The 13,067-nt window shown below is 39.3% G+C and overlaps 1 protein-coding gene across 2 annotated transcripts in view; it reads left to right on the plus strand.

Moving 5' to 3' along the window:
• The window catches only part of CADPS (calcium dependent secretion activator), a 355,693-nt gene that overhangs the window by 204,750 nt on the left and 137,876 nt on the right, over positions 1-13,067 (plus strand). For both annotated transcript variants that reach the window (XM_040628597.1, XM_040628596.1), the window contains exon 11: positions 12,686-12,822. In XM_040628597.1, coding sequence (XP_040484531.1) covers positions 12,686-12,822 — 137 coding nt within the window. The remainder of the gene's footprint in view (positions 1-12,685; positions 12,823-13,067) is intronic.

The raw sequence follows: 13,067 nt of genomic DNA on the forward strand, positions 1-13,067 counted from the left end.
AAAAGTAATTTTAAAATAGGGCTTGATTTGAAGTAAATTTAAATCTGCAACTTAGAACCATTTAAAAATAAATGATGACATTATCACATGCAGTGGAAAAAAAAACAAAAAACAACAACAACGAAAAATGGTACCTAAAATCCCATTCTGAGCAAACATACCAGGACCCAAAAATGAAACCATCTCTTTAAACAGCCTTGTTTAAAGGTTTAAACAAACCTTAAAACAGGTTCATTTTCCAGCTGCTTCTCCTGTTACCTCCACATCCATTTTAATTTCTTGCCCCTTTGCCATGACTTTTTGCTATCTGGGATAGTTTTTGTTTTTGTTTTTGTTTTTGTTTTCCTCCCAAACACTTCTGATACACGAGGCAAGGTAAAATCCATCATATGCTTGGAGGCGGTTATTAAAGCAAAGGAAGTGGAAACACTGGAAACGTACAGCACCAAGTAATTCATTTTAGTTACAAACATTAACCCTAAGTAGAGACTTCTCTCTTACCCTGAATATCAGGTCGGTTAGGGGTCACTCAGGTACAAGTCATTTTTAGCAATTGTCATGATGATTCCTTACTTGAGCCTGGGCCCCCCTCAGTCTGGTTCACGGAGACAACTGTCCGGGTGATGAGACATACAGATGAGGAAGACAGATGAGGTCCCCATGCTCAGGATACCTCCATCCTCATGGGGGAGTCTAGCCAGCACACAAATCAAAAAGCAAATAAGATAGTTGTAGACATTGGAAACTATGAAGAATGTAATGCAGTGGTGACTGGGTGGAGAGAGATGATCTGAACTTAAGCCCAAATGATAGGAAGTCAGCTCCACATGTACTTCGGAAAAGAGAACTATACCAGATGGGGAAGCAAGTGCAAAGCCCATAGCAGAAACTTGACCTTTATCTCAGTGCTTCTTCATGGTCTCTCCCTGTTATTCTTAAGCAAAATGTGCATATGATTCAAATGATTTTGCAGCAACACAACTAACTAGAGGTGAATTCTCTCCCCAGTGGATTCCACCACTATGTCCATTTCTAACAAGACTATGTTCTTAAACCTTGTAACCCCCTTGCTTATGAAAAAACAGTTCTTTTTGGAGGAGAAATACTCTCTATCAGAAATATTCTCCATCAGGTGCTCCGAGAAATTCTTGTCCAATACTAATGGTTTCTTAAAGGAAGATACATTCCTCATGGCTAATCACACAATCACCATGGGTTTCCATGCAGAAAACCCTGAAAGAAGGAGGAGGAGGTTGAGGAAGGACTTTGGGATAAGGGACAGCCCTCCTGACCATAACCACCACCAACTTCCCCACGCTCTTCTTGATTTCTCTAACATTTGGGACCCTTAGGTTTACTTGAAAGCAATAAAGAGAGAAGGCAGCATCTCTTTCTGTTGGTTTAGTCATGAGTTGAGACAAAGCATACCCCAATATTTATTTGTTTTTAAAAATCACTCTGTGATGGAATCCATCCTTTCACCTTGCCTGAGAGGCTCCATTTTAATAAATTTAGAAACAACACATCCTATTCTATTCCTCTGAAATGAAATTATCTGTACATAAGGGGGGAAAATTCCGAATTATAATCACCATCCAAATCAACCTCATAGAATATGTATCTCAGGTGGTATTTGGAAAATACTGATTTTATTTCCAAAGAATCTCAATTTCTTCTGAAGTCATTTCACCTTACCTTCAGTGTTTCTGTTCTATCATCTGCCCAGATCAAGAAATGACTGCTTCATTTGTGATTAGCCTAACTTCTTCCTCACTGGCATAGGAAAGAGGAAGAAATTCAGGAGTAAAAATAAATGGAAACCAAGCACTTATTTAAAAAAAGAAGAAGAAGAAGACCATTGAAGGAGGTTGTAAGGAGGGGACGAGGTCTCCTTATGGAAATACACAGGGGCTCTTGATTAGATTTCCCTCTGTGGATAGGATTCATTCAGCAATGAAATTAGAATGCTGAACACTAGGCATCAGCAGGAAGATTTAATTGAGTGCGCATCAGCTTGATGTATTTTGCCACCCTAGTTGACACAGGGAACTTGTATTAAATGGGACATCCAAAGCAAAATTCTAAGGGTTAGAATTTGGGGGGTGGGTAATATCATCCCTAGAGAGCCTGGGAGGTAGACTGAGGGATGAGTGAGAAAGTGAGATAATTCATGCCTCTGAAATTTGTCAGTACCTGGTGGTCAAACCACCTTCTCTCTTGTCTCCTGAATCACTGCTCAGAAACAAGGGTTCTCCAAAGAGTGTGAGGCCCTACCACACCTACCGGGTTCTACAAGCAAAAAGCTACCATTTTCATCCATGCAGACTGTGCACTTCATTAGTCACTTTTCACGCAAAAATGTGAATGGTGCCTACTGAGTTGTACAGTGCCCGATCTGCACAACTGTACACCATTGACCCTGTAATAAATGACAGTTCTTACCCGGAGCTTCAATCTAATAATTTTGAACCCAGTAATCCCATAGTTACTTTACTACTCCTGAAACAGAGGCTCAGTACCACTCCAGATTCTGTCTATTGCTAGTTTAGGCACTTACTAAAAACTGCAACCAAAGTACCAGCAAATGAGCCTTCTGTTCCCATAATTTAGCAGAGGAATCCAGTCAGAATTTTAACCAACCCAGCCTTCTGCACCTAATTACTTGGAGTTAGGTGTATATAAAACCAATGATAAAGATCAAAAAAGGAACAAGGAGCTCTGCATTCCATGGGGGTCACTGAGTTAGTGATGCATAACAACCAAAAACTGTCTGGGGGTTTGAGAGTATATCCTAATTTTTAGTGGAATCTGCTACAGAAGGGTGGTTATGTCACAGTTACTTTACAGCTGCATTTAATTTGTTAAATTCAAACTATCCCTATTAAACAGATCAGGCCTCATTTGTGGGTAGCAGTCAGACTCACAGGGTTGATTCATACTGAGAGTTACCACCTTATCCAGGTTTGCCCGTGACTTCCCTGGTTTCAGGCTGAAAGTTCTGTCTCCAGAAATTCCTTGGTCCTGGGCAAACTGGGACAAGTTGGTTAGCTGGCACGACAAAGCAAGGTTCTAGAAAAATGAAAAACAATCACAACATAGTAATAAACACCAAACTTTGATCCTTCACTGATAGTTGGTTCTCAGTCTACATCATAAACTATTCAGTCACGGGTTCTGTAACACAAAGAGTAAACACAATCAAGTATTGCATTTTAAAAAGGTTTCCTTGACTTCCAAAAGGTAAGGGTCATTGTTAAATACCTAGTCTTGTACACATTTCATCAAATCCTGCTTTCGAGTATTTGTTTGAAGTCTTTGCCATTCTTGCTAGTGAATGATTTTTAAGAACAATATTTCAGTGAGTTAACTTTTGTAATCACTTTCCTAGTCTTAGTTGGCAAAGGGAAGCTACAGAAAAATGGGAGAGGTTTTTCGGGTAGAGAAAAATAAACACTCCAGTCTTGTCATGTCGCTGTCTGCTCAAGGGGAAACTTGAGAATGGAACATTTTACAGTTTGGGAAGCTCGGGAGTAATTATGAGTTTATTTGGGTATTTCTAAATTCAGTTTGACAGACTTCTGGGTGCAGTTTTTATTTTTTGCAATTTCAAAATGAAAAGACACGTCTAAGAAAGAGTGGAGTGGAGTATTTATATGGAATTGTAAAAACCGAAAAAAATAGATCCTGCTATTCATTAGTTTGTATGTGACTCTACAATGATTTGGGGAGGGTTCCACCAAACTTTAAAACTTTTTTGTTCTTTTGTGGTTTTTTTGGTGTGTGTTGTTGTTGATTTAATTTTCCCCCTTTTATTTTGGTTGAAACTTGAAAAAAATTAAGTCAGTGGCTAGCTGTACAATGTTTTTAAACAAATACTTGCAATTTTCCAATTTTTAAGGCCAGTGTTGCTCACCTTGGAAACTATGTTCAAATCTGTTGTTGAGTGTTGCCACAATTTACTATGCCAAGTGGCCTCTCGTGGAGACACGCGATTCCTGTCCAGTCTGTGTCAGAGGAACAGTAAAAACCAGTACCTCCCTTCTCATTCGGAGTGGGGGCAAGGGGTATTTTAAGCTTTGCTCTTTGGTCAATGATTACTTGATAATATCACTTGCGATGAGTCTCATTTTACTGTCTGTTTCTCAACTAATAACTGTTAATCACATCATACATCCCCAGAGTCGGATGTTTTTGAGAATTGTTCTATTTTTGCTACCACCCAAACAGTCTTCAACAGTTAGTGGGGTCTTGGTTACTGTTGGTTTGGGAGGGGGGGTTGATTTTGGTTTTTGTTTTATTTTGTTTCATTTAAGTTTTCTTGTTCAATCTTTGCTCAAACCCAAGAACTTTAGCTGCTAGGTTAGAACTCCTGTCTGCTTTCCTGAGCCTTGTTGCTAGTCTTTATGTTATTCTGGTTTGTTCCTTCTTACCCTGCTAACTTCTAGCTGGACTGAAGGGTAAGTGTTCCCCTATAGCTAGCACAGCTCAGATAATCAGACTAGATTATCTGACACCTGCAATGTGCTTCCTCCCTCTCCTCTTAAATCTCCCTCATGTCTAGATTTTGTAGTAAAACTTTTCATGTTATTTTCCTGACCTTAGGTTTGAAATGTGAGCTTCCATACTGAAACTAGGATGCATGTGATGTGTGCATAATTGCCTCCTCTCCTTGGCTTTCATATTGGCATCAAATGATCCTCTGAGTAAAGCCAACCATTAACATCTCCTATTTTTTTTATTCCAAGAATATTAATTAGCATCACAACAAAATGGCAAATGATGCCTTTGTTTCATGGAATTCACAGCTACCTGACTGCTTAATGCCTGAAAACAGATCATTTTGCACTCCGATAATGTGTTGTTGTTTTTCCTCTCCCATTCCAAAGATGAGAATGGTCAGCTGTACCTGTGGGGTGGTAACCATGGATACCCTAACAAATAGAAAGGTGGGGTGGGACACCCAAAGATCTTAACTGAATAAGATTTCAAGAAACTGCAGAATACAATGAATAAAATAAAGGCACTATTTGAACACTAAAGAGTTCGTTCTACCTGACTTGAGGGTGTGCTCTAAGTAAGACCCAACAGAGGATTAATTTTGAAAGGAGAGCTATAATAACACAAAAACAGGAAATTAACTACATGATTTGCGTCCGTGTAGCTTTTTCACAGAAACTTCAGATTCACGATCTCAAAATACCGTGGAGGGTTTGGACCTCTGGTCTTGAATGTCTCCCTGCTACTCCCCCAACGACAAAGATAACAATAGCTTTCTCGACGTCATTTGTATTGGTATTAATTTTTCTAAAATACACCTGTAAGAGAAAAAAGAAACTTTAAAACATAGAAAAAACTTTTCTTCTCTATTTGAGTTACTAATGAAAGAGAATCTACAATTCCTTTATTCATATAGGGAAAAGCTGTTTATACCCTTGGGTGAACTGCCTTACCGTGTTGAGGGAAGACTTGACCTTAGAAGGAAATAGAAAAACCAGTCAAGAGAGCAGGCAAATATGTACTTGAGTATTCTGAATGCTGATTTAGAAACTGTAGGTCATATCATTCCTCCTGCCCATTTAATAATAGTACTTTCTTCTAATTCTTTCTGTTTCTTTAATTTGCTTTCTTTACCCCTTTCTTTCTTTTTTCTTTTGTTTTGCATAAATGTACCCCTGGCTAGCAGACAGATTTTTTTCACCACTCCAAGCAGATACTTAATTTAACTTTACTTTGAATGTCTGATGAGGCATCTTAAAAGCTTACCATAGAATGTGAACATAGCGGGAATTTAGGATTTTGCTATACTTTTTTTTTTTAAGAATGAAAGAAAGGATGGGTGAATAGATGACTGAATGAAATCTGTTCTGATCGAATTTACATATATTTGCACAACAACGCATTGCTATCCTAGTAGATTTCCAAATAGTCATTTGCCTTTATTCCTTTCTATAGTTTTATCTCATGAGAGTTTTGCTGTATCTTCTTGTATTGTCAACTTGCAGTTGCTACGTTGCAGGAATGCAATATCAAAGAATTAACTCAATATCAAATTAATTTGCATGACCCCAAACCACACTGTAAATCATTTTCCTTCTCATTGCAAAAGTAAATGACTTTTTAAAAAAGAAATAGACTCCCAAAATCAGGTCAAAAATTTTCCAAACACCATGATATGATCTACATAGTCCATGTTAAATGAAGGCTCATTTCTGTGTGAACTACTTCAGGCACATTTTAAATGTATTATTCACTCATTAGCTGAGCACACTCATGTCATATAGTGATTTACAGTAAGATAAATTATTAATTAGCCAACTACAAAAAGTTTATTTTTGCTCATGCCACAGGGAACGTAAAGACATCATGGAGTACTCTGTAAATTAATTGAAAATGTAATAAATACAGCAAATAAATACAGAAAATTACAGATCATTTACTTATTCACTTTGAGATCATTGACAAAATCTCTGTTATGAATTTTACTCAAAGTAACTGTCTTACAAAGAATTATAACAATTAACTTGAAATAAACATCACATGTTTATACCCTTGGGTGTACTGCCATAGTAATTTTAAATTCAAGATTTTTGCAAAATGCAACGTGGCCCTTCTCTCAACGTGGCTTCTCTGAAAAGCCATTCTCTCTTGGCCATGCAAGTTAGCTTGACTGAGTCAAGGGGACCATGTAGGAATAAGTTGTTTCTCAAGGGCAGCAGGCGTGGGAGGACCACTCTTCTGCTTGCTATGCAGAGCTCAGGCAGAGAACAATATCCCCTGGTTACTTGATCATGCCAAGAAAAACTCTTCTAGAAAAATCTGTAAACAGCCAGCTGCCATCAATCATTGTCATTTCTTTATTTCATGTCTTCTGATGAGGTTGACTACTGTCATTGCTCGTTATTGTCCAAACCATACATTCACTCTTGCACTGTCAAGCAGATATGACAAGCACACATTTTCCATATAAGAAAGATACAAAGTCACCTTTTAATTTGCAGTTTGGGTTCACAATGACTTTAGAGTCACATTAGCTATTCTCTTGCCTCTAGCATCCATCAGAAGTAACAATAGCCATAACTGTGCTCCACATTTCAGTGATAAAGTGGCACCTCTAGCTTATTATAAAAGGGATTCATTAGAGAAAGGAGACTCTCAGACAATTTATTAATGGTAGGATCATAATTATTTTCAACAGCAGAATTTCTTTTTTCCTAGCCTATGAAAAGTTCTAAAATGTAATATTAAAAAATAAAAAGAGATTTGACCTTTTGTTCTCATTCCCTCAGCTGTTAGAATAATATGAAAATCTCAATAAAATGAAAATTTGAAAGCTGTATTATTCCCACCAGGAAAATTCCATTTGTCTGGTAGACCTTATTGCAAACTTACCTAGAACAGTTTATATCTTAAACAAGATCACATAAATATGCTTGTTATTAAGACAAGAGATCATGAAAAAAATTGTATGTTTCCCATTATAAGGAAGAAAAAGGAAACCAATATCGCACATGAAATAAACCCAGACGTCATGATCAATTAAAGAACAACATAACTAGTAGGGCCATCAATTAGTGACATCACTTGAATTTTAATGAAGTAGATGAAATGGGAGTATAAAATCCACATCATCATATCACTTTAGAAATCAGTATTTTCCCAACATTCCTTAAATGCTAAACCAAAATTGTTTCTGAGTAAATTTGGGGTAAAGTGTTGATGAGTTTCCACTCAAAAGTGTACCTGCCTTCCATAAGTCTTTGTGTCCATCAGCCTGCTTCTGTGTCATGGATACCATTAATAAGACTTTAAGTTTCTTAATGTGGTTTAGGTACTATATCAACTTTATTCATCCAAGGTGAGTCTGAAGTCCTGTCTATGCCCATGCTATACAGGACTTCAGAGTCGTTATGCAATTAAGTCCAGAATAAAACAAGTAGCATTGTTTGGAAGATGTGTTGAATTATGCCCTACCTGCAGAGCCTATAAAATTACACAGCCAATTCTTAGGACATTTGGAGCCTTGCAGACTAAGGAAGGCTTAGGAACTATTCAGCCAGGTCTGGAAAAGGTTAAGATTGAAGTCGTTCTTAAAATGCAGTCAATCCTTGATTTCTTTAAAAAGAAGAAGACGACGATGACATATTAGTGAAAAAGAGCATTGGTATACATTTCCCAAAGCCAGAGATAATCCAAACATCACGGGAGATTTCAGCAGCCACGATACCCTCCTAATTCTGTTTTGCTCACCCTAGTGTTCAAATTCATTTTCATTCTCCTGACACAAGCGAAACATTGGCACAGGAAGCAATCCCAAGGTGTCCTGAATTCAGGAAGTAACTTTCTCATATTTTGCTTTGGGCTGTTTTCCCCTTGCTAACGTCAGCATTGGAGTTTTCTTTTTCTTTCATCAACCAGTTCCAATTGTTTGTACGGGGGGGAAATGGAGTTGCAAGGAGCATCTATTTTGTAATGTTCCACACTGTAGAAGAACAGACTGGGGCCGTGCAAGAATGACTATATGGTGTTGCTTGGGAAGCACCCACAAGTTCTTTGAAACAGAATTTGGAACAGCTGGACCACTGCAGTGTTTTATTTTAAAATAGACAACATATGTAATGCATATGGTCCTAGACATGTATGGAGACACAGGCAGACAATCTGAATGGTATCCAAAGACACCTGCACCTAGAATTCTGTTTCCTTCTATAAGATTTTTTTTCCCCGAAGAGCACATGTTCCCACTTTTGGATTTGCAAGATGCCATCTGAATCCCCATGTGTGTGACTCCTTAATAAAGTCAATGGGAAGTTTCCTGGGATGGAAGTGTCAGAAAAAGTCAGTTAGTAAACACCTCCTCAGGACCTGGCTCCTCTGGGAGCTGGCAGGGGAAAGAACAGATCAGAAAGTTGCCCTCAAGGAACATTTTATCTATCAAGGGATTCAACTGTGTGTGGGTGTTCTGACCACCGAGAAATTGGAATATAAACCAGCAAAAACAGAGAGACAGGACGTGGGAATTAGTGGTACAGGGGCAGAGGAGAAGCACAAAGCAGAGAGACTGGGAAGGCTCCCAGCTTCCTAGAAGCAATATGGTTTAAGAAGCAACCTGTAACTAACATTAGCTATAAATGCAGAGACATCCTTGGCTCGCTGAAAACATTAAACAAACTGGCTTCAGGAGCACAAAGAAACCTGCCCACTCGCTCACAGCTAAGGTTTATTGAGCACTTACTATGTGCTAGGTGTCCAGGTGCTTGACAGGTCCTTCTCAGCAGAACCTCTCAGCAGCCTTCCGAGGGTAGATTTAAACACTACTCTCAGCTTACATAGGAGGAGGACACTCAGAAACACTAATAAACCTGCCTCACATCACCTGCCTAGTAATGACAGGGCTGGCCTCAAATTCAGTCTTTGTGACCCCCTAAGCCCACCCACTTAACCACCTGCTATCCTAGCTCAAATACACCGTTCCCGTTGAATTTAGTCTATCAACATTTCATAAAATCAAGAAATAGAAAATACTTGTTGAAGTAGTGAATTTATTTATTTTGATGAAATAAATTCATTATTTTAACACATATATCTCGGGTGCCTGCTACATACCAGGTACTGAGGTATACCATTCCAGGTGCTGGAAATACAGCAGAGAGCAAAAGTACCAAAATCCCTGCTGGGATGGAGCTTAAAAATCAGATCCCTTCCTCTGACACCTTAAAATAGCATCCCTGGCCCCCCCGCTCCTCTTTCTTTTTCTGAATATAATAAGCTCAGTGAAACTCTCAAAGATTTCGTGGGAGCCAACCACCCTTTTAAGCACTCTTGAGTTGTTGGAACCATTAAAATAATGAGCCTAAATCTGAGTAAATGATGATTTTGTGTAAGCAAAATCCAGGGGCTGCTCGTTTCACCTGCTGGAAATTCCCATTGCATTCAGCTCCATCTTACACATGTGGAAGTTGTGCAAGGGATCTTAAGGGTGGTAAAATGACAGTGACCTCACCAAGGGAAGTGGAATTTGGCTCATTTTACACCCAAGGAAACTGAGTCTCAGAGCAACAAACCGCCATCCCACAGCTTATTTAAAAATAGAGCTCAAACTAGAGTCCAGATCTCCTAAAGCAGTCCCAGGCTCATCTACATGTGGACCGAGAGAGAGGGAGGGAAGAAAGGAAGAAGGAAAAAGGAATTTTTATGTTGACAGGGCTGCTTTCTGAAAAGGAAAGCAGGCTGATTTTAAGCATATTTTTCTGTAAGCCTGCTTTAAAACGTAAGTAAAAACGAAATTGTTCTATAGATCTACTCTCAGCCAGGAATTAGCCCGGTGAAGCTGTATTGTGATGCATCGGGGAGGCGGGGAGTGGGTCCGTATCCAGGTCCCCGCAGAGGAGCCAAGTTGTCTTTTCAGATCCGTTTCCTGAGTGGGCAGGCAGCAAGGCGAAATAGTTCACCGCAGACTTTTCAAGAGGTTCAACAAATTACGAAAAAGAGACTTGAAACATGTGTCATATTTTTAACAGCTACGAAAGAGCCCCCTTCTCTTTGAGCTAAATGACCGGTTGCACCATCGTAATTGAAGAGCAATAAAATAGCGAGCCAAACTGGCAAAGTAAGGCCTGGGCCGATTTGTCAGCTTGCAAGCCTCTTCTGAGAAATTCGAGAGCAAGAAGCTGGTGCTAGCCAAAATGCCTCATCTATCTGTTAAAATTGGGAGGCACGAGGTGGGTGAGGCTTTTTATGAGGATGAAATAGGATGAGCAGTTTGTGTACCCCACTGTTATTTTTCCTAAACTAAACGGACCTGGGACTGACCGGAGGACAGTGGGAGGGCATAATCTGTCCCTCAGGTTTGGAGAGTGCCCCTTGGACTGCAGGAGTGCCCTCCTGGGGCGCAGAGCTGAAGTTGGAGCAGGTTTAAGATGTTTGCCTTGGGCCAGAGTAGTCTCACATAGACGCTCTGGAAGCAGCTGGCTTCCTCCCCAGCATCACCTTCCCGGCCACCTCTCTCCCTAACCATCCTGAGTCAAAGGAGAAATACAGCTTGGAGCCCAAACAGCCAACAAAAGAAATTCTCGTAGACAAAGCACCTAACCTGAAACTGAAAGCACTTTCTTGAAGACAAACCCGAGGCAGTTAACAGAGCAAAGAGAATTCTTTCTAGTGTAATTCCTGTACATGTGATATCCCCTCCAAAAGCTTGTGTTGCATCATCCTAATGGAGCTATTTGGCTATTAAAATACAGATTCTTCAACTTGTCTTCTGGAAACCGCTGCTTCTGTGTGTCTAGGGCATAAACAACACATCCTGTTCAAACACTGACCACTTGCTGCTTCTATGGAAAATGACTAGCGATTTAAAAAGTCAAACAGTAAGAGGGCAAAAATCTGACATACCATGGATTTAGGTCTGAAGGATACACAGAACCAATAATGTGATAAGAAATCATCTTCTTAATGTCACCCTGCTACCAAAACTCAAGTTTTCAGTCATACCCCAAGCATGGAAGGGGAGAAAAAAAAAAAAAAACTGCCTAGGATGAAGGCCATGTATGAAAATATATCCAAACACCCTCTCAAGTCAGAAATTGATTTTCCTCCTGTCCAGACCGCATCGCTGGTCCCTGGAAGGTCCCTGTATTCCGGTAGAATACTGCATGCAAGGGGATGAATAAACTCTGGCTTAATTTGATATAAGACTCTTGTTCTTTGCAGTCTGCGTATCAGGAGAGTGAGTAAATATGAGGTGGAGTGAACTGATTCCTTTAATGCATAGGATCTTCATTCCTACCTCTTCGGGATTTACTTGGTCTCCCTTGAGTTGAATTCTGAGTTATTTTGCCGATTGAGTATAGAGTATTTTAGTTACACATATTGAGATTAATTAGTTAGCCCTTAGGAGGTTTTGCTTGCAGCCTTCACCCTGTAAGAAAAAGTGTGAATACATTGAGACTATTAATTCACAATAAATGGCAGATCATAGCCCTTGCTGAGTAAATCTGTTTGTCTCTTTCATAAGCTTCACTAACTGTAAGCACACTATAAGGCAATGACCTTGGCTATCACAACCTAAATTCCCATTTAACTTATTCTCCAGGTTTCAAAGAAAATCTTTTGTTATTATTATTTTTTTTTAATTTTGGAGGGTGGGGACCCAAATCTTTTGTGAAACCAAATTGGCAATGGGTTGGGGAAGGGGAGGATACAAATATTGTCACGTTGCTGAAAATCAGCATACCCCTTTTTCCAGCTAATCCCAATAATTGTAGAGAAATTGCTCTAGACATAACCACTGGAATGGCAGAATCTATTAAAAAACTAAAAAAAAAAAAAAAGCTAAATAGGCTTTTATAAGCAAAGATCCGATCTGCTTTCAGTGTTTGGTGAAATGCAGGCGAAGTTACGGTCGTGTGCTTAGTTTTTAAAGAACAACATAAATGCACTGGAGTTGTGATCATTTGATAAACATGTTGATGCCAATATATTTTTGCCTAAATGCAATAAACTCACCAGTGAGTGATGCAAGTTGACAATGGGAGGTAAAAAGTGTATCTTGCGGATGTTGGTGGGAGGCAACAGGGGAACAGCTAGCGTTCATAATGCCTAGTGAATTCCTGTGTATTTGAAATGTCAAAGAAAATGTGATGTGTTTCTCTAAATTGTGTCTCTCTCTACATGTATAAATGAACAGACGCAGATAGAGCTCAAAAACATGGCATGGATGAATTTATCTCTTCCAACCCCTGTAACTTTGACCACGCTTCCCTCTTTGAGATGGTGCAACGCCTTACTTTGGATCACAGACTTAATGATTCCTATTCTTGCCTGGCAAGTATATTCTTTGGTCTACAGCAATTTAAACCTGATAACATTTTTATTTAATAAAATATTTCTCTACCTTTCTATCAGAAGCTCTTTTTCTCTGTTACAGAGCCCCTTTAACAATTATAAATGTGTTCTTGATTTCCTGGGTGGAGATAGTTTTACTTACCAAAGAAAGAAGACAGAGCGGGAGGAAGTTATCAGTAGAGACGGATCCAATTCCCCAGCCTCCCTAGCTAAGCTTCCCCCTT

Source organism: Ursus maritimus, unplaced genomic scaffold (assembly GCF_017311325.1).
Source record: "Ursus maritimus isolate PB19 unplaced genomic scaffold, ASM1731132v1 scaffold_14, whole genome shotgun sequence".
Taxonomy (NCBI): domain Eukaryota; kingdom Metazoa; phylum Chordata; class Mammalia; order Carnivora; family Ursidae; genus Ursus; species Ursus maritimus.